At 33.5% G+C, this 23,336-nt stretch overlaps 1 protein-coding gene and 1 long non-coding RNA gene across 3 annotated transcripts in view; both read left to right on the top strand.

Annotated features, from left to right (window-relative positions):
* LOC149479413 (uncharacterized) overlaps positions 1-23,336 on the top strand; it is an 85,082-nt gene that overhangs the window by 7,333 nt on the left and 54,413 nt on the right. The gene's annotated exons all lie outside the window — the stretch shown is intronic.
* Positions 1-23,336, top strand: part of LOC149479416 (uncharacterized) — a 35,091-nt gene that overhangs the window by 7,559 nt on the left and 4,196 nt on the right. Inside the window, exons 1-8 of one of the 2 annotated variants that reach the window (XM_089708245.1) lie at positions 2,906-3,780; positions 19,139-20,421; positions 20,499-20,706; positions 20,791-20,836; positions 21,152-21,243; positions 21,327-22,092; positions 22,177-22,860; positions 22,977-23,172. In XM_089708245.1, coding sequence (XP_089564371.1) covers positions 19,173-20,421; positions 20,499-20,706; positions 20,791-20,836; positions 21,152-21,243; positions 21,327-22,092; positions 22,177-22,860; positions 22,977-23,172 — 3,241 coding nt within the window. In that variant the 5' untranslated portion in view covers positions 2,906-3,780; positions 19,139-19,172. Of the gene's footprint in view, positions 1-2,905; positions 3,781-19,138; positions 20,422-20,498; positions 20,707-20,790; positions 20,837-21,151; positions 21,244-21,326; positions 22,093-22,176; positions 22,861-22,976; positions 23,173-23,336 lie in introns of those variants that run through there. The other variant, XM_089708244.1, reaches the window with a different exon arrangement.

Raw genomic sequence — 23,336 nt, 5'->3', positions numbered from 1 at the left:
TCAATTATTATTAAACGTAGGAGTATATAACGGTTCTCTGATCCTCACAATGACAGCACAAGCCCATGTATCCTTTATTCAAACAGAACGCGTAGGTACGCTTCAGGCATTTCCTTTACTCTCGACAAAAGCATTGTAGTTTGTACTTTACGGTAAACGAGAGTCCCAGCCTTATCTTGCAGTTTATGTCGCTATTCGTTCGTACGTTCACATAGGATATATGTACACAGTACAGCCAGGATTTCCACATTCTTACATTGAAATAGAAACTTGGAATTCAGTAGATATTCGCTCTTGTTCCGAAGAAATGCTTTTACATTTAGTAGGATTTTTCTTACGTAGTCCGGAATGTTTAATTTCAAGACTATTTTTATTTGTACTGCAAAAGGTTAAAGCAAAGCTCCGTTCTTTTTGATTAAAGGCAATTTATGTTTACAGTTATACAGTAGTAAACTGCTCAGAAGAAATGTTGTTAATGGTTGAAAATTACATTATCTTATCATAGTAGTAACTGAGTAAATACACCCTGTATTTGCAATTGAGTTTTGCGAACGATAGTAAAAGATATCCTTGGATAAGTTGTTGTATTTACTATATGACTCAAAATATGAGAAATAAATATGTATTTTTTTTTAGAACAAATTATCTAACTACTATAGCTACACACAAAATTGCAACAGGTAAAAGAGAAATTTACAATTTGTAAAAAAAAGGTTATTTTATATGAATATTCTTTCTTTGCCGTTTACGACTTCGCTATCAATCAAATGCTGAAATATTCACGATTTGCGTCTAAATTCTAAAGTTAGATCAATGTTTTGGCATCGCAGACACTAGCTTTTCTTCATAGTTACAGTTTTTTCCTCTTAGCTATGATTTCAACGACGATAACCATTATGGTGTAATTTTAAATTTAGTAAACGGTTATAAAATATTATTTAGTACATCATAGAGACAATCACGGCTGCTTTGTGGATAGGTACTCCAAGCGTGAAAGTTCAATTTAGGTCATAATAAAATGAGACTTCAATAAAAAATTAATAAGTTTTAAATTTGGAGTTACTTTTTGTAATTTCTGCTATTAGAATGTTTATTAATAGGTACATGGTTAATTATAAAAGCACTTAAATTAGACTTGGAATCGCGTCAACTTTTCTGGTATTTAGGTGACATCATTGTCTTGTCAGTATAATATTTTGTTAAAATGTGAATAAACTTTATTTGGAATGTTGTTTTTATGATTTAGAGATCTCGACTTAAGTGGGTAGAAATGTGTTGCATTCGAATTTAAAGCTCGGGTATGTAGGCAGGTACTACAAACATTGTATTAATTTTTTGAAAGGTAGACCATAATTTCTGCGTTATTATTTTATTAAATATAAATGAAACGTGAAGTTTCTTGGCATTTCGTAAATAAAATTTAATAGGGTTTAAAAAAATTTGAAGCCTCCTCATATTCAACGTTACCAAAACATTGGTAGGTATCTATTTTATAATATTACACACATTGTGAATAGATTCACAAGTCAAAAATCTGTTAAATCAATTCATACACAATACCGCTATAAAGCGTATGACGAATCGATGACGAATGATTCATGATAGCCCTCTATGTCATGTTCTGATGTTCACGATCCAAGTAGGGTCATTACTATTATACGTTGCAAGAACTAAAGAGGTCAACTGTCTCTTTGATTTCCAGCATTAAACCATTCGAAGCACGCGGTCACATCTGGTTATTGTCAGCTTGACGTTCACTTTATTAGCTCTACAACTTTACTAGCGTTGAGGGACTAGTCACTAGGACAAATTTATGTACTTTTGAATTAGCTGTTACTTGTATTAGTGCTAATGCTACATTTAAAAACTTCTTAAACTCATTCAGGGTAAGCACTAAGCAGTGTTCTTGGAAAGTTTTCTAATTTACAGTGATTCGAGATCTATTTATCTCTCCTTATATTATAAAGCTGAAGAGATTGTTTTTTGGTTAGTTGGTTAAACGCGCTAATCTCAGGAACTGTGGGTCCGATTTGAAAAAATCTTTCAGTGTTGGTTGCCCGTTGTCGAGGAAATCTATAGGCTATATATATATATCGTTATATATATATATATATATCGTCACAAGAAGTGGACTGCTGGGAATAGCAGGTTAATACATATATATATATTATAAATGAAAGTCATAATATTCAAAATGGTTCACCACCCAGGATGAATGGGCAGATTTTAACGATTTTTGGTATTATAACATTTAAAAATTTATAAAAGTAGTCTTCCCGTGTGGAATCGGGATGAGCTAAAATATGATGCTGAGTGACAAATAAGTTACTTGAGTAAAGACTTATTATAATTACTGTAATTTTATTATTGAGAGTACGTTGTAGTAAAAAAATAAAATTATGTATATTTTTGAATTTTTGCCCTATGCAAATGTCCCTTTCATTTTCAATTCACTGCGTTAACCACTACCGATATATCGAAAAAAGTTGTGATGTAGGGTCTCAAAACTGGACAACCTATCGATATTTCTGTGATTGACACGAAACATTGTAAGAGTTACCATATGCCACATCTGTGCATAATTTTTGCGGATGTTTAAGGTAGCAATGCTTTTTTTGAATTTTTTAGAATTCCACGGTATAAAAAGCAAACAAAACACAACAATTCATGCGTAACACTGTCTTGAAAGTGTGTCGATAGGAAGATAGCAGAATTTCACTTGTTTTGGGAAACAAAGCACCGCTTGTCGATGAGCGTGCTTCGCTTAGCTAATTGGGAAAAGTGAATTGCTTTGTCCAGCAATGAAAAGGCAAACAAAAAGTTCCTAAACGTTCTACGCCTTACTTCTTGTAAGTACATGACCGTTTTGCAATCTAAAAATGATCTATTTGGGCACTTATCACATAAACTTTGAATACTCCTAACAAAGAGTGATTTTATGTAAGTAGAAAGTGTTAACATCTCTAATAGACGATTCTTGTTCAGATGTTTACTTTTACATGTCACTGATAACGAGTTTGTAGATTAAAATTGTTCGAGACGAATGACCTATCGGTAACCGTTAAAAGCTGCCACTCCCCGTATTCAAATTAATATTAACGTTTTTCTACGCATGTATCCCTTCGCGCCTTAGCTTCGCGCTCATATGTATAGAACCTCTGTTGAAGGCTCCGTCTTTTTCACTCCTCAGGAATTCAAATTACCTTTATCGGAACACAGTCATGTACAGGTTAAACCAGTATAACGATGGTGAATAATAAGAGACACAAAATGTAGTGTAAATTTATTGGCTTAGGAGACAGTTTTCATCAGCTGCATTATAGACCTACCTCGTGCACCGGTGATCGTGGGTAGGCTATCTCACTCTAACCTAGGTAGTCGTGTATATCATTTTCACTTTTACTCCTCCCACTCGTGTTGGCACGCTCAACTTGTTGTGGGTACTACTACAGCAGTCGACGGCGAACGGTCGTTTACGCTCACAAAGCGATACGATATTTCGTGAAAATAAATCGTTGTTAAAATTAAAATTAAATATAAGTGAATATTTTGACTGACAATAGCAGTATAATGATTAAACCAAATTAATAAAATATGAAATGAATAGAATTCAGCTAGTAAAATAAATGAAACTAGGAAATTTAATTAAGGAGTAGTTAACAAAAGTTTTCGTGTTTTGTGTAAAATATGTGTATTGTGATTTGGATGGAGTTCATGTAGCAGGATTAAATTAAATGAAGCTAGACACTAACAGAGGATTTGATGCCATCAGCGAATAAGGTACGAGAAACCGGATATTATACTAGACGGACACTCAACTAGTTTTACATTCTTAACTGTAATCAAATAAGTAAAAGAAAATATAACAAAGCAGAAATTTTTCATTCGTAAATACCTAATTGGACAATTTTGTTATTAAATTTAAAGAACATATTTTGGGCTTCTTTCGTGCGTCACGCAGGACTAAAATTAAATATTAGTGTTTAGGAGATAAACATTGGTTTGGGTACGCCAGTCTAATGTAAATTCGTAAGGGCCAGGTGAGCGGGCAACAGGTGTATTTAAAACGGACGTGTTTAGTTTTTTAATTTTCGATATCTGGTAGATACATTTTATGTAAGTAGAAAGGTTTAGGTTAGAATTTTTTAAACATCTTCCGGTTTCGTTTATCTTTCTAATACTATACTACAAATCTACCTACTATAATTAATTATGAATGGGTACATTTCTTTTAAATTTTAATGATAGAATAATATTCACAAGTCGCAGACTACCTGCCAAATAATTTCAAGATATTTAGAATTACCTGGACACAGACAAACCCCCACAGACAAACTGCATGTGCAGTTTTGTGGGACTTAGACTTAAGTTATTGTAATAATTTGTAAGAATAATTTCAATAAATAAATAATAATAATTAGAGTGTTATGTGTAACGAACCTAACACAACAAAATCTAATAACATTACATTACTGCTGCTGTTTCAGTATCTCACGTTACCTCAATTTGTACTGTCATTTGGTCGTTAATGTATTTTTAAGTTTCCAATATGAGTCATTTATCTATAATAGATGTCTAAGCGATTTATAAAATACTGGTTGTGTTATAATGCGGAGGTGATGTGTCATCGACATTGCGGAATTCGGACGTTATAAAGCTTCGTTAAAAAGCAGGTAGTCGTCCGAACCTTTTTGTGTGCAGGGACTTTTTGTCTTCAAGTCTGTGGTGGACGTTGAATGACGAAACGCCGTGCGACGATTTGTTTGAGAAGCACTTGTTGCATTGTGCTCGATGCCTTTTGTTTTTCCTATTCAGACACCTTGTCTCAAATCTTTCTTGAAACTTTCGTCTAATCTTTCTTTATGAGAGCAATGTTCTCGGAACCTGTCGCATCGCTACGGGCTTAAGTAATTATGTGTTCGAGATAACACTTATAGATAACGAGTTTTAGGGCACAATGGAAGGTCTAAACGGTAAAGTTTGGGAAACCGTGTAGGTAAATGTTGTAGATAGTTTTGAAAATAAGATTATTAACTCTTTTATCGATTTCCAATAATATTTCGTTTCTTTGACCAAAAGTCATTGACTTTTGAAAACGATCAGGAAAAACGAGTGAGACGAATACGAATGAAAAAATCTTAAATTTTATAAACATTGAACAGAGGAAGTGAAAACAAGAAAGTATCAAAAAATTACACAGCTGCTTTGTTCAAAATTACTTTAAAGTTACTCCTATTGTTTACGTTTACAAAACTAAGTAGGTAAGTACCTACAACATGATACAAACGACACTTGTAATGTAAACCGATGTATCTGGTTTTAAGTGGCACACTATACATTAACATGTAGCTACGATGATGTTTCCAAGTTTCCATCATAAACCGGTTTATGTACTACGAAATTGTATTTCATATAGGTACCTACCGAATGATGCAAAGGCAATCCGCTATTTGACATTTACCGATGTTGAGCGTGAAAGGATGTTAGGAATGCGTCCTGTTATTACCTAAGGGCGATTCGATTCTGACGAATATTGTTTTGTAATCATGGTTAGAATACAGAAATGTATTTGGTTTTGTACTTATGGTGTAAGTACAATAAATAACGTGTAAGAGTTCGCTTCAAAATTATATTTCTACATCATCCTCGTAAACACGCCAAAATGATATAAAATGCAGAAAGATCATTATAATTTGTCTTTAAAAGTGTGTATTATATTACAAAATATAATTCTTATGAATGAAAGTACCCTACATACGTATTGAGAATTTTTATTATGCAATTTATGGCATTCCCTTGAAACAACTTTTACCGCATACCTTATAAGACACTTTTAAATTGAGCTGTATTACCATTATAGACCACGTTGCTCGTCGAATTTGTTCACAACACCTGTGCTCTAAAGCCCTTCGCTTATCTCTAAAGTGCAGTAACTCAGTTTGTCCCCATTTAACATGTTTGTCGTCAAACAAATCTAAACAAATCTAACTAGAGGAAGATAAAGCAAGATGCTTTGTACTTAAAAAGGCGTTGAGTAACTCCTTAATTATATGAGATAAGTGTGGACGAGTAGGTATTTTAAATAAATGCTGAAAAATGAATGAAAAGTCTAGCTCATTTGAACATTTCTACATGCTAATTGATCGCTAAAAGAAAGAATTCAAAAGTTTTAAAATGCTAAAAGATTTTAAAGCTGTAGAATGTAGATACAGAGTCGAAAATCCCTCAACATTTCACTCTCATGCCAATTTAAAGGAAAATTTCCGTTTTGCCTACAACCGGGAATGAAAGTGGAATTGCCTTTAAGTACTTTTAGGAGAGCTGTTTTGCAGGAAGCATTACGTGCTGATTTTGAAATGAATGTTCGTGTGAATCAGTAATATGCAATCATATGTGGAATCGATTGCAATTTATACAGTAAAAAAATGGTGCGTATCTGGTTATTCTATCGAAAACGAAATAATATCTTAAAAAACTAAGAAAGTGAAAAATAAATCTCTCAATTAATCTTAGATAAACCTTTGAAGTAGCAGCTACTAGTTATTATTCTGTGATAGTAGGTAGGTATGCAATTTAAAACTAGGCCAAGTCCCAATCGCAGTAAAATTCTACATCATGTCCTTCAAAAGAAACTAAACTATATCAAGGACGCAATATTTCAAGCTTCATTTAATCTGCAATGCGATTTCGTGGAAGTTGGCAGCATTTATTGCAATCCTTATTTTTGGCACACATTTTGTCGATATTACGTAAAACGATAATAAAACTTGGTCAAATACGGGCTTAATCAATCTAATAAGTAGCGCAATAGCCGCTAATAGTGATTATAGAAGTCGTGATAGCCTAGAAAGATATATCGTTGGCAATTTAAATGTAGGTTATTATTTTTCTACGCATTTGAAATTATCATTTTACGGTTGAAGACAATTTTGAAGATAAAGTACAAATGTTTGTGACAATTTCTTGTGGAGGCCTCGTTTAACTCTGTTAATAGTAACTTTCTCTAACGAGATGTGGCTTCTACAGGGATTATAAATAAAATGTTATTATGTTTTCTGGGTAGCCATTAAATAAACGATTATTCTACTCATTAAATTTAGTTAAGGCATTGAAATAATATGTGGGTTACCTAAATTATTAATTATGATCAGGTATAATTGCGGTGAATTTTTTATTGTATAGCTAAATGAACTTTACAAACTTAAATCAGGAATTAAACCAGTTGTGAAATCAAATGAAAGAATACAAAGGTCACGGTATTTGTTTGTTACAAACGGAAATCTAGCTTTGTCAGAATCCGGATATTATATCTGCAGTATATGTGACGTAGCCTTTAAATGATAATATCTTAATCAACACGCGTGAGCATTTCATAGGTGCGAACCATTTGATCGTGAGAGAGGAAAGTCTTTGTTACAAGATTGGGGTTACGTTCACGATCTATGGAATTTATTTGAGTGTTAACAATGAGATATTTGAATATATTTGCAAATAAATCCAGTGGGTTTTCTATTTTGACAATGGATAATTAAGTGTAGAGCTCAAAGTGAATCGTACACTGAGTAAAAAATTTCTACGCAAATGTCTAGTGTTTTTGATTGTACTTGGTCGTAGATTTAGTGCAGTTTTTTTTATATTTCACATAGCCACTCTCACGTAGTGTCTATAGTATTTCATTTGGTACCTACTACCTATTATCGCAGTTTGTATTTGTACTGATAAAAACTAAGTTAGAGTAGGTACTATGTTTCCGTTATCCATGACAAATAATCTATTAAAATTACGTTGTATGAATTTTTACGTTGTATGGTTTTCTTTCATTTTTTTAATTTGCTGTCAATGCAATTGAACCACTTCTAGCTAAGCAACGAATTAAAAGTAAACAGTGTCTGTTAGAGTTGCTGATGGAATTTTCATTTCATTGTTCTTTTTTGCAACTGGAGTAAAAAAAATAATAAGCGGTCTAGCATTCCTCAAGCCGGCGTATGTACATAACAATTGCAGCTCTCGGAATTGAAAAAGATATAGCTTATTATTTGCTTCTTGCTCATTTTATTTTAATATCCAACGGTGTTTTATAGTTATTCTTTACCATACGTTTATTTCAATTATTTTCTTGCCTTATAAAATACAACGGCAATTTGTTTTTGTCTCGATTCTGAAATATCATGTGCATACAAAAAAATAAATGATCTTAGGTTTATTTCTACCTACATTCTCAATCATTAATTCATTTGTAATCACAGACTGTAAGTATAATCTTACTTTGAAATCAGTTCCAAATAATCTAGAAGTAATTCTAGAACCCAAATGTTTATCGTAACGCTAATTATATTTCAAATGCTAGTACGAACGTGTCGTGAAATTGTGATCAAGGTTCTGATAAACAGCCTACGGAGTATGTGTGCCAGGCGACACACCGTGGACAATTGGCTCACCGCTTAGCGTATCACGCAGATTTATCTCAGATAGCTGAGTCGTTTCTATCACATCAATAGTGAAAGCCAAGACGTGACATAAGATCATACCATAGATTTATTTTGACTGTCTCATTGTAAATACTAGTCTTGAGATTAGTTTTTGATGATATGGATAGGAAAGCTGAAGTGTCTTAGTAAATACTAGATAGTGACTAATGTGGATTTAGAAGAACCCAATTAAGATAATACTTTCATTATCATTGTTGAGAATTAATGATCAAACCGTTATTACAAAGATTTACTGAACATAAAATTTTGCTGTCATAAGAGTAACTAATTCGTACAACAAATGAACTTAGAATAGTTCAAACATGAAGAAATGAAGAAACTTGTGACTCAAGCACTTGTCAATAGTGGTCTAATAACGATGGTAAACATGGAAATTTGAATACGTACACAATTGGGAACTCGCGTGTATAACGATGCGATGGTATAAATATTTATGAATGAATCGATAGAGAAAGTAGGTACTGATTGAGATATAAAGAATTGGAGTAATGTTGTATAAACAAAGGGCACGTAGTTTATCGACATTTCCGTAATTTAACGTTTTGTTATAATAGAATAAATGCTTCCTAGTTAGTATTAAATGTTATTATATTATATTGGATTGTGTCATCAACGCACAGAACATGAAAGTATCTATGTAAGAGCCTACTAATGAATAACTCATTTACGTTTTTTCTTATCGATTGAAAGTTAATCTCATGAATGTTCTGGAAATTATCACAAGAACAAGAAATAATTCTATTAGTGCTTTACTTGTGTTCCTATTCCACGTTAGGTATTACCTCGTTACTGTTCTTGAATATGTAATCTGTGGCACGTGTTTTACGTTTGTGAAATACGGATACCTAGAAGAACTGGAATTCCCAATCGATGTGTCTCCTTCGAATTAGAGGATAAATACCAGTTGTGCAAAACTAAGGTACCTAATAATTTTAAATGTTATGCTACGGTAAATTTATCTGTTTATGAATAGTTAAGATTAGTTGCACACGAGTTGTTTCAAGCGTGAAATTATTTTTATTATAATAATAAATAGGTAGTTCTGTATTGTTTCGTACTTCACCTACTCGTGCTTATGGCACGTTCGAATTGAATAGAAAATTTTCTATTCAATTCGAACTTCGTTTCTATAATAACTACTAGTCTCTTGGCTCGCTTCCGTCGTTTCCAATGGGAGAAGAATAAAAAAAATGTATAATTTTTTAAATCAGGAAGTGTATCTTGTTACCTACTTCGGGTGAAAGAATATTTAAAATCGATAGAAATATAGAAATAATTTGGAAAATCCAAAAGTGCACGCCTCATAATTTTTTTTTAATAAATATTTATTAATTATTATTTTTGTTTATTTAATAACAATTAAACCACATCGAATCAGACCCTGAAAAATGAAAGGGTTCTATTCCTGAGCATACTCAAGCGTAAGAGAAAAAAAAAGACTCGATTAGTAAAGTATTTCGGTCGCTATCGTGTTAACAAGAAAAAGGATCCGCACATACAGACACACGGACGTCCAAGACAGAACTTTTTTAAACTGTTTTTTAATAATAATAATAATAAGGGCGTAGGGATGTGACGACCCCATCGCCCACGGTTGGAATATCTATTGTCTACGTGACAATAGATATTCCACCCGTGCAATCAGTCAACCCGCAGGACACCTTGTGGCGGGGTGTCGGGGAGTAGCGACCCCGCGGGAACCGAGTGCTCCCGGGGGAGGCCCCTGTCTTCATCTCCGGCTCGCCTTCACCGGCCGGTCGGAGTGAAGCCTGACGAGGACAGGACCCCCACCTCTGGCTTGCCTTAACCGGCCGGCCAGAGTGGAGTCGCGAGAGCTTTTAGCTCGCAGGGTGGATGCGAAGCGTAAGTGGCGAGTGGGCACGTGATGCTGGACCCTCAGGGAGCGCGTGATCGTAGTTTAAAGTCCAGGGACGCCTCTCCACCCTTAGCTGCTCACAATATGTTGCCCCCTTGTCGCACTATTGCAGCGACTTATTTCGGGGGCCCATACAGTGAGAGGGCGAGTCACCACCTGCCAACATATTTTTACTTTCTTTTAGTAGAAAGGCAGGTGCCATAGTTTCCCATAGTCCCCAGTACCAGTCCATTTAGCATCCCGATCCATAGCCCAATTATTAAATTTCCATACCCTGTAATAGTCCTACATCGGCCGCGGACTGCCTAGGACTGTATCTCTATAGTGCAGTCATGGGCAGGCTGCGGCTGGTGTCCCACAACACATTAAAAGTCTCGAAAGGGCCTCTGCGTGTTGGATCCGTGTCCCCACGTAAGCCTTCCAAAGATCCGGGTACCGTCCTTCTGGTGGTACCCGAGTATTATGGAGAAGAGAAACATAATAATAATAATAAATACACTTTATTTAGCACCAAATAAAAACAGACAATATAACAAAAGAAAAAAAGACAATATAATATATAGCCAAAAAGGCGGCCTTATCGCTACTGAGCGATTTCTACCAGGCAACCTATGGGTAGGATTTTGAATTAAAAAGGGGAAAAACAATAGGTGGTGCAGTAATGAAAAATTTAATTATAATACATTTAAACCAAATAACTAACTACTTATATTATAAATATGTATATACATAATGAATATGATTTAAAAAAAAAATACATATATAATTTATATATATTTATATATAAATACCAATATACTAATAATACATATATTTACAAAATAAATAAATAAATAAAAATAAACAAATACAGTGAAAATACTAACTATTTATCTGGGAGGAGAAATGATTGAAAATTAAATTTTTAAATATATTTAGCGATTTCGCACGTCTGATTTCTATAGGTAGAGCATTCCAAAGGACTATGGACTGTACATGGTAGGATTTGTGGTAAAATTTGGATTTGTGGGGAGGGATTTTCAATAGCAGGTTGCCAGTGCATCGTAGATTTAACTCGACATTCGAACGGAATTCAAATTTTTCTTTAAGGTAAACAGGGGCTTGGGGATAGAATAGGATTTTTTTTTGTTGATGTTACGACGTAAACGTATAGGTAACCACTTCAGCCTGTTACGATACTCTGTGACGTGATCATACTTGCGGAGGCCAAATACGAACCGTATACATACATTTTGTAGCCGTTCGAGTTTGTCTAATTGTAATTCGGTAAGGTCTGGATAGCAAATGTCGGCATAATCGAGGATGGGAAGGAGGAGGGATTGTGCAAGAGAAATTTTTGTTGGAATGGGTAAGAAATTCCGAATACGTCTTAGAGAGTGTGATGCTGCAAATACTTTCTTATTCAGTTCATTAACTTGTTTGTGCCACGATAAAGTACGATTTAACTAACGATTTAAGTACGATTTAACTAGTTTAAATAACAAAAATGACATCAAAAATATCATGAACGTTAAAAATAGTGTTTTTTCTTAATATGTGTGTGTATGTATTATCTTACAAGTGCAATGTATGATACATAAAGACATTTTAAGTTTGAAAAATCAGATGTTTTGCGCGAAGTGACAGTAGTACCCACCTCAACGCTTCGCTTATGAGGCGTGCAAAAACAGATCTGAGTTCATCCATTAGAACATCAAATCTTTTCTTTTTATTAAAATATTAATGTTAATTGAGTATTTGTGACATCATTTAATACTAAGCACTTGTTTCCGATATAACCTTTAAACTGCATGTCAAGAACCTGTGCCCTAGTTTAAGTAACACTAATCTATTTGTACTCAATTCTGTGTTACATAAAAACTAGGGATGTAACGATACATGATTTTGCCGATACGATACCGATACCGATATTTGTAGTAATGTATCGGCGATACCGATACCGATACCGATATCGATGGCTTGGTAGAAAAATAAATAGTGAATTATGCATAAAAAGTTACCAACATTTAACAGAGACAACTGTTAATCGTATTCTTTTAAATAAAAATGCCAAATCAAAAAACAACAAAACCATTTATTTTAGTATTATTATTTTACGAAGTCAGTTAAACTTTAAGTAATATAATATAATCAGTACCTAATAAAATTTTACTATTGGTAGAGTTTTTTCAGAAAACAAAGTGCGCACGCGCGGGCGGCCTCCCGCATCGTTCATTGGGCGCGGGTTTTTGAATTATTTGATATCAAAAAAATTGGTTGTTTGTAAAGTAGGTTTACGATCGAGATGTTTACGTGATAACATAATGCAGTGGCAGCGCTCGAGATGAAACGGGAGATCGGTCCGTCTCTCTCTCGTTATACCTGCGATCGCGCTCGTGAGGTTTTGGTGTGACACAAGTTTATGAACATGTCACCCGACTAAAACGATTTTAAAAACGTTATCACGTTAAAAATTAAAAAAAATCAAAATTATTTATTTATTTCCTTTACATAAACAAATTTGTGATTGGAACACTCCTAGTAAGCAAATAAAATGCTTGTGTCAGGAGGTTCCGCTCTTCCTTAACACTATTACAGAAACAGAAATAAAACAATATGAATGAATACAATGCAAAAACATAAAAGAAAAGAAAGAAATTTTATAAAAAAATATCGGTATCGGTTGATTTATTATCGGCGATACCGATATATCGGCTTGCCGATATATCGGCCGATATATCGGTATCGGTATCGGTATCGTTACATCCCTAATAAAAACATGTTTATTTTATTTCCAATCAAACCAACAATATTGTTGGTTTCCTCTTTGCTTTATTGATATAGCTGAACTGTTACTTTATTAGATATTGTTTATATGTTCCATTTGTAGAAGCACTTGCTACTGAAATACGTGCTTAATCATAACTTAGTAGGTATAATGTTGCAAGTTTGCAACGCACAATATAGAGCTATTGTATTTCTTATTATAAAGAACAATGGCAAAAATATCGCCGATTTATTTAGAACTCGAAACAAAAGTGTCCAAATTACAGCTATCATTGTTGAAAATAATTAAAATTTCTGTGAAGGGAGTTACGTCAGTAATTTCGCGATGTGCTTATTGTACCTCAAATTTCTTTTTGTTTTATCGCAATTGTAATATTTGTATGTTAATTCATTTGACTAAGTGCACGAGGCATTTTTAGGATGATTTTAACAATAGGCATCAACCTTCCAAAAAGTTTTGTAGTTTGGTTATAAATGTAGATAAATCTATTTACGAATGCGCATAGTGTACACGAGCATTATGAAAAACCTGGCATTAATTTAAAAGGAATAAGTATGAAATATTTTATCTCAAATAAAATGATGTCATATCAGCGGGTGGAACCCACGCTCGCATTTCTGCATCAGAAATCAAAGTCGTCATAACGACAATGTGATTTTATATTTGAATGTATTAAATATTCATTAATGTACTTCTGATTACTTTTTCATTGACCAAATTTATTTACTTGTACAGACTTAGATACTTATGTTAAGGGAAACTACAGATAATATGATTAATTGATATTTGTTTTTATTTCAATATTTAAAGTCAATATTATAAATTTAAACATTTGAGTTCAAGTTTTTCAAATAAGGAATATAAACTTAAAGCTGGAAACAAACACATGCTATAGGCATGTAAACGGGGTAATGAAACCTATTGTGCAATTTTAATTAGTGTATCCAGTGGATTCATATTTGCATACCAGGTGCCGGCGAAATTACGAATTCAAGCTTTATAAATTTTAATGAGAATTCCTCCTACTTCCATTCTTTTAATGCAAATTGTACTTATCTTAAATATACACACTCAGTAGGTACGTTACGTGATATTATGTAAAGTGTTAACTTACTGTTACTAACTAAATTGTGTCTATAATAATGTTAAATGTAAGATGTAGCCTGTAGGACCAGAATGAAAAAGTGTTCTTTTTCATCTAGGTCAGCCCTTTCTCATTCTATTGTGAAGTAGGTAGGTACACCTGTGAACTAATTTGATAGAACCCAGTCTTAGGTATAATATAAAATAAAATTTAAGTAGATTCATTTAAAATATCTGCCACTTCCGTTTTAAATATGGGTCTAAAGAGCTTGTTTTTCAAGTAATATACAAAAAAAATAGAATCAAGGCGTTAGTACTTTTTTTAATAATTTCTTTATGAATTACAGTCGGTGGTGTATCTACGAAAGAACTTGAGTTTACTTTGATGATATAATATTGCAGATCATTCGATTCCCATAGTTCTTGCATAACTACCAAAAACTTGACCACAAAACATTGCACTTTGTGAATTGTCACGGTCTACTGGTGAAACGTTTGTAGACATAGGTAGTTTGTGATCAATCGGTTCCAAATGGGTGAAAGGTGTTTTTTTTTTAAATCACTCAAAAAAGGAGACTATATTAATAAGCCTGGCCTTAAACTCGCAACCTCCGTTCTAGAGTTTCTTGTATCATTTAAATTTTCTATATATCCGAGTCACAGATTTTTTTATCACGCTTAGTAAAATTTTATGCGATAGTTTATGTTAAATGATATCGTAAATGTAATTAACACATGCGAGGGTGTCGTTCGACAGTCTGTCGATATTGCTTGTCTAGAAGATTTTAAAATTGACTTTTAAATTAATTTGTATTAATCGCATTCCTGTTTTCATAGTAAGTATATGTTTGCGTGTATATCGTGATAGTTCTTTGTTCTTAACCTTGATTTCCCCTCCTTCAGAACTTATACTGATATCAGTATAGGTATCTAGAATTCTTCCGCTTTCTGAAGAATATCACCACTCAACTCATTAATATTCATTATGTTAATTTGAAAAGGGTTTTATTTTTAGCTTCGCTACGCGTTGACGTAGCTGTAGGTATACGCCGTTCTGACTTTATTTTATAGTGTTTTTATTTAAATTAACGAAATGAGCGTGTTTATTTTGACGCCTTTTAAAAACAAACAAATTAAACTTACTGACACGTAAATCATTATGCAGCAAAAATGTTAACTTGGCTAAAATAAAAATATTGTTATAGGTAATATGTGAAGGTGTACCTATTACCTACCGGTTCTGTGTGCAGCAAAATTAAAAGGTTTATAGAGTGAATTATTGTATTTATGTTCATAAAAATAACTTGGTAGTAGATTGGTAAGTTTAGAAAAAAAATCTAAACTTATCAAATCTAACTGTTTAATTTTTTCGTTTGACAATAAAGATGTTCTCTACCTTCCAAAATACACGCGTTTTCTTCTTTTTGTAACTAATAACCAGAATATAGCCCTAAATATTTTAAAACGTAAATTTAATATACTACACAATCGCGCCTTCAATATGACGTTCAAGTGCATAGATGTCGTGTTCAAGTGTCTATTATACAGTGCACCCGTTTTCGTACTACTTGAACAGTATAAAGTGCACATGGAACGTAAACCTTGACACACACTATCTGCACAAGAGATCCTGATCAAGCGCATCAAAACCATTAGGCTGCATCAGTTCAGCAATGGTGTAGAAAGGAGCTTTACCAAGGACGAGGCGCGCGCGCCGGTTGTTCACCTCGCGGCAAGAATGCGCCCCAGTGCGGTTGACCGGTACGACATTCGACCTCAACGTGTCTCGAAAAATCTTTTTCTGGCTATAATACTGTGGGATATGTTTTATTTTTAAGATTTAAGTTGAGCGATTAAATAGCGGGTTTTGGGAAAGATAGTATTTTTTGTAATTAAAATAAACAAAATATGTGTTAGACTGTCATGATGTACATTAATGATATTGTGATGATTTTTCGGGATGATAAGCGATACAAGCGAACTTAAATGAAGACGTAGAATAATGGCCTAAACACAAAAAATAGCAATTAATATTCACAAATCACAATACATACATTATTTTCGGTGTAGATATTGATAACATTTCATATTTTAATAGGTACAGTTTCTGTAAAAAATATATTAATGGTGAATTCACTAATAGTCAAAGATAAGTTAAAAATCACCGCTAATCAAAAATTAAGCACAAGTCATCATGAAATTACAATAAATCATGATGATTCTTCCGTACTAATAGATTAACTTCCATAAAATAAGTAAGTAAGCGATTCGTATAAAAAAACCACTTAGAATCCTTGAGTATCGGTACCTATATTATATGTCCCTATAAAAACTGCGTATATGTAGTTGAGATCCATCTCATCTATCGGTTCCCAAGCTTTAAAAACTCGTTCTTGAACGCGTTTTACAACTTATACAAATGAATGTGATAGTATGTAGGTTTTTATAAACAAATATAGGCACAGACAGCTTGATTATGAACAGTTATCTAGTGCTAAAATAGGATAGGCAAGGTACTGTTGCACTTAATAAAAAATAAAAATAAACAAACATATCAGTATTCAGTATGTAGGTACTGAAGCTGATCCGATGTTTTATATATAAAATTCTTTGTACTTATAGGCTTTGTAAATAGAGAAGATTCAGATTTCATGCCACCATTGCATTGGTGTGGTCTGTGTGGTCTACGTGAAATACTATAATATGGAAAGGTACACATGATTCAAATACATATGCAAGATATATCTAATGACGAAAGATTTTTTCCCGCGGCATAGGTGCTGCGGTCATTCTAAGAATTATCTTTTGAATCATGGTTTAGTGATAGTGATTTGCAATTTTATTCGCAATATTCTTCGTATAAAATATAGTTCCTATCACTTCCTAATTCCTATATAGATGACACATTTCATGTGCCTACAGATTTTATAATAGCGTTAACATATTTTACTTTCAATTCTAAAATTAAGCAATGGCAATGGGATCTGATAAAAGGTAACATGGTTCATTTGAAATAGAATTTGCGTATTCAATTCGTTTATCACATTGAATATCATGTTGAGTTATTACATCATCTTCAATCTTTAAATTTACATTGCAGATTGCAATAACTCGCTTACAAAGCGATCAAGATTGGGCCATTGACAGCGTTTGCACTTGTAAAGCTTCAAATGCGAAGGTCGAATTTAAACTCAACACTTAATCCAGTTGAACGCAATCGATGATTGTCATATTCTTTAATCTTTATTAGCATTGGATTATTTTAAATGGATTTTTGTGATTGTGTCATGTTCCAGATGTTGAAGCAATCTCATCGTAATTGTTATAGTGTATTTCTGTACATAGCTGTTATTTTATATTTATTCAGCTTACATTTTCAAAACTAGAATACAAACATTTAGGTACTAACATTAATAGATACCTTAATAGGTATCTATCTATTAAAATAATTTACATGCTCGTACTGGAAGAATGTAGGTACACTAGAATTAAATGAATTAACTAGTAGTGGTACTGGCCGTCATCGCAGCAATAAATATTATGAATCTATTCACATGCAATAAATCTGCATATTGTATAATCCAGCAGGCTTACGAGCATAGATTAGGTCTGTTACATCACTATTTACATACTAGGTAATAAATACGACGCCTGTGTTAACTCATTGTCTGGGAATAATAATGATTTAGTTTATAATTTACACTTTCCAGACCGATTGTGTTAAATATACCTACTTCTACAGAACTAGCTTGAAAGACTATAATTCAATTTGTTGTGTAAATCGTTAAATGAATTAAAAATCAATTATCGCAGGCGGTAGTCAAAGCGAGAGATAATTTGAAACGGCTTCAAAGAGTTTCCTTTGAAGAGAACGTCCATCTTTAGACGGATGCGGTTTTTAATATATTATTTTGCTTCTTTGTTTTTTAGGTGTTGCTCGATGAGTGCTCTTTTCAAGTTTTAATGTCTCTCATTATCTTTTTTTCTAATGTTTTATTGTCGATGGTAAACTTGTATTAAAAAATTGAAATCAAAGCGTAGGCTTTGTGTAATATCTGTATTTTTATTTTCAATATTCATTGAACAATCTTTACTTTGCAATGACTTAGTGTATAAACTTTCTTGGTTTTACTGGGAATTAATATTGTAGTTCTGATAATAAATCTTACAGTTTTCAAATTTATTGCTCTCAGTTTTAGTTTAGCACTTTTGATAAAATAAATTTATAACACAGCGCTAAGTATAAATAAAGATCGATTTATAACAAAGTAGGTTAATCCTCATATTGACATTGGAATCAATCGTAGGTATATGGTGTCGCGGTCTAAATGTGTGAGAGTTTGGTCTGGCAACAATCCAAGTAGACCGTCCTCCGTACGAGTGGCCTACGGTGTACATTACAATTTTATTTGTTATTTACGAGCCAGACTCAACAAATGACCAGTAAACAATCTATTATTTGTAAGTTGAGAATACTATAAATATTATTATTATACTATAAATAGAAGGAAACCTTTCTATAATCGCTTACGTTCACTCCATTTATCATCTAACAGCGAGGTTATATTTGACGTATTTCTCTAGTAAAGTAATTATCGAGGATAGAGGAGGTCGTTAAAAATGCTTCCGCGAAGACAAAGTTGAAGATGTAATTATCGTCGCGGAAATGTTAGAGAGAAGAACGGACGCAGTGACAGACTTTGTTTCCATACGGCTTCCGGTCATTAAGATAATGACGTTTCTTTGTGGCTTCGGATAGGAACATTGATTTAATATTGTATTTTTTTCTTGGAATACTCATACAAATGTAACATAATATTCGTGGTTTTTAATATTATTCTATAAATTATCAAGAGATAACACATGAGATGTTAATTGATTTATCGAAGTGTATATTAATGAAATTCTTTTGTATCTTTTCAGGATTGACCCACCGGTACATCAGACGCAATTCCAAATGGATAACAAGAAAACTTTACCAGCGACTCAACAGCCGCTGACTCAGCAGCACATAATGGCACATCATGTCCATCCCGATCAAATATATTCACATCAGCAATTGTCTAACCACATTACATCAAATCAGCCAGTACAAAATCAACCTAATGGTGTGATACATCAACAACAGCTTATACAAAATCAGTATCATGCAAATATGACTGCTCGTTCTCCACTTTTAGAAAATAGGCATGAAATGTATGGTACTAGTCATAATCACGAATATGCAAGACATTACGGAGCTAACGACAATTATAACTATCAGCAACAACAACAATCACCCATCACAGAAAGAACTGAACAAGTGATACACACTGATCATAATGTTAACCATGACATTATGCACAATATTCCTAAAGGATACAATGCGGAAGTTTATCAAGACTACATGAAACGTAACCCACCGAAAGATAATAACCAAATATATCAAAATCATCAACCTACGTATAGGCCAAATATGAACCAGTATGGTTCAAAACCTTATTTACCGTATTCAAATAGAATAGGACCTCAGAGTAATACAGAGCTTTTAAGAAGGCAATATAATGAAATACAACAAATGAAAATGCAGCAACAACTTCATTATCAAAATCAAGCACAAATGCATCAACAGCAAAAGTTCGCCGAGCGACAACTTTTACTACAACAAATACATGGCGTACAGCCGCCACCAAATTTACAGAATAGTATATATTCAGATGGCTCCTATCGAGAGGTAGATAGCAGATATGGAAGTAGAAATGATTTTAAAGATTATTCCGGTGACATTCACAAGGAGGTCGATAAATATGCTAAAAATAATGAATATAGAGAGATGGAGAAACAAAATAAACAGTACCAAGAATCGCAATGGACGAACATTAATCAAGATTCTGGCTTTCGGGAGACGGATCGATATCGAAATCAACACGAAGAACCCAAACATAGATCACCTCCAACAGATTTTAATAACCAATTACTAAAGAATAATTCAGGCGCAATGTCACCTATGAAGTCAAGTGAATCCAGTTCGCCAAGTATAAAATCGCCATCATCTGAGAGCCGGCGAAGCAGCAGTGGTCAAGCATTGCGTTCCCCCACTGCGCAAAGGATTCCTACAGCACCAGTCACAATGGCTGGCATGTTATATAAACAAGGTTCTGATGGGCTCAAGGTTTGGAGGAAAAGATGGTTCGTGCTATCAGAATATTGTCTGTTTTATTATAAAAGTAAGTAAGCTATAACATTTTACTGTCTAATACTACTTATTTTTTTATGATGCTAATAATTACTGTACCTATTTCAGGCCAGGATGAAGAAAAATTATTAGGATCAGTTCTATTACCCTCTTATAAAGTGTCAGCTTGTACAAGCGAGGATAAAGTAATGAGGAAGTTTGCTTTTAAATTAGAACATGCAAATATGCGGACGTACGTGTTAGCAGCGCTGGATCAGGAGTCGATGTTGAAATGGGTTAAAGCGCTTACAATGGCTGCACTTATGCAAAATTATATGTAAATATTATTTCTGAATATTCAATGACTTTATCGCACTTTGGATAAGTATTGTGTACTTACTAATAAAATATTCATTTTCAGCGATCCACAACAGCAGCTTAATGACAAAACAACTGTAAAAACAGAGGTGGGTATTATTGTGTGCGTAATGGTAAATCGATGCAGGTTAGTCTCAATTAGTTCGCTAGAGCGTAACCAAGGACAATCACCGGTTTATGGACATAACTGCAAATGGTGATTTATGGCGAATTGACGTTGAACAACGTGATAACGAAATATTTTTGTTATTCATTTTATTCCAAAGAATTATTTAAATTTGGAAATGAATTAATAAGTTAAAACATTAAATGTTTTATTGTATGTACCTTCAATTTCTCCATGATAAGAACTTTTCTATATTAGAATTACTTAAATTTATTTTAATTATATCTTAATATTACAGGATGATGATGAGATTCCTGGTCCAACGTATGCAAACGCACCGCCAAAGCCTCGTCGTTCAAATGATGGATACAATTCACCTGGATCCGATATGTAAGATATGAATACCATTGTAGCTTATATAATGTGTTAAAATTATTTCGTTAATTTAATAATGTTTCATTTTTTATTTACAGATACGATCCAAACTACGATCTCCTGAAGAAACCAGAGTCGCAATATAATCAGAGTGGAAATCATAGCCAATATCATAACCATACAAATTACGCAAATAAAATTAGCCCCGAATCTTACGTCCGTAGTCCACAATCACCACCTATGCAACATTCTTCATACCAAACAAAAAGACAAAATGAAAGTCAGATTACACCTACGACATCAAATAATACAGACAGATTGAATAGAAACCAAGATCATCATTCGATGTATAAATATAACCCACAATCACCTTCTTTCGAAAGACCTATGGACCAGCAGCAACAGTTAGATGAGGCTATTTACAATCAGCAAACGCAAAACAATCCGTTTTTACAAAATTATCCTGTACAAGAAACAAGGCCTAAAAATACTGAAATACAAAATAATCAATCTACTTCAGAGCAAAAGAAGTCTAATGCAGGATATGAAGAGGGTTATCCAGAGTCTAGAACTAATTCAAAAACTTATGATAATAATGCTTACACGCGCGATGTTTATGGCGAATTAAATGCTATAAGATCTGCCAACTCCACCAATGGAGTTAATGATCGAATTATGGAGAGACGAACACCTGATGCGTATGGACGATCAACTTCAATGTCTAATTATAAAGGTAAAATGGGAGATTATGAAGATGTTTACTCTTCATATTTAAATGAGAACACTCCAAAATCATCTAACGTAGCACAACAACGGGATAACGTCAGCCTGTCGAGCCAAAAGCAATCGATCAAATCAAATCCGGTAAGTTTAATATTCAGATTTGATTACACATTAGGAAATAAAAATAAATTGATATTAAATAATTAATGATTTATATTCTTATAGCCCCAAGAAAAAGTATTTAGCGGACCGTCAGTATTGCGTAGAAAGAAAATGCAAGCCAGTGGAATTCAGCCGCCCATGCCGCGACCACACAGTGCAGATTTTCTGGAATATGAAGCTAAAAACGAGTCTCTGAATAAAACAATGCCCGCGAGAAATGTTTCGGATATGCCTAAACATCCACAAAGGCCTAAATCGAGTCTCGATATCAATTCTTATTATGACCCCAGTTCAGATACGTATTATTCAGAAGAAAAATATGCTGAAAAAATGCGCCAGTCAGCACAATATTTGCAACAGCAAGGCTTGGCACCAAGAAATATTCAAATACCGTTGGCAAAATATGCGAGCGGCTTAGCCGAAAAACAACTAAATTCCCCATATGCCCATACAACCAACAATAACTACGAAACAGAATTCAGTGTTAGACATAACCGTGATAATATAAGCTACAATTCAAAACACAGTGATCTGGAAGGTCTAAACTCCAATTGGATGTTGAAAGAAAAAGAATTAGAAAACCAAAAAGATTACATGAATAGAAGTGGAAGCGTAATGAGCGACGGTTCAAATGCAAGTTATCTAAAGGAAGCAAACAGAATTGATCCAAATGCAGATGGTTTTATAAGATCGGCGAGCGCAAGGTTGCCATCTACAGAACGTGAAGGAGAAAAGAAAGTTCAACAGGTACCTCATTATTTTTAGTAATATATAATAACATAAACTTAAATAATTATTTGTAACTCAGTTTATTTTGTTTCTTAATATCTATATTATTTAAAGTTTCAATGTTTTCGTTTCAGCGGGAGGAATCAATGAAACGGTTATTGGAGTGGAAACAAAGAATGCTACAATCTCCATTGACGAGGAAAAGCACACCAGCAACTATATCATTGGCGAGGTCATTAAACCAAAGTCGTCAATCATTAAGATCTGACCAATACAAACCTAAAACATACGGAAATACATCTTACAACAGCTATTCTTCGGACGATGAAGGTTAGTTTCTGATATTTATTATATTTTATGTTTTAGTATCAGTAGTCATTTATTTTAATTCATGTAGAAATGGCATGAGTAGGAAGGAGAAATATTATAATAATGTTTGTAGTATAATAATGTCAAAGTATTCCTTCGAATAGAGCATGTGAAATAAATTATCC

The sequence above is a fragment of the Colias philodice genome, chromosome 20, assembly GCF_061535455.1.
Source record: "Colias philodice isolate Cphi_HAF_F1 chromosome 20, ilColPhil1 Martin Lab GWU primary, whole genome shotgun sequence".
NCBI classification, from domain to species: Eukaryota; Metazoa; Arthropoda; class Insecta; order Lepidoptera; family Pieridae; genus Colias; species Colias philodice.
Note: the sequence above shows the minus strand (reverse complement) of the source record. Positions and strands in the feature narration are given on the sequence as shown.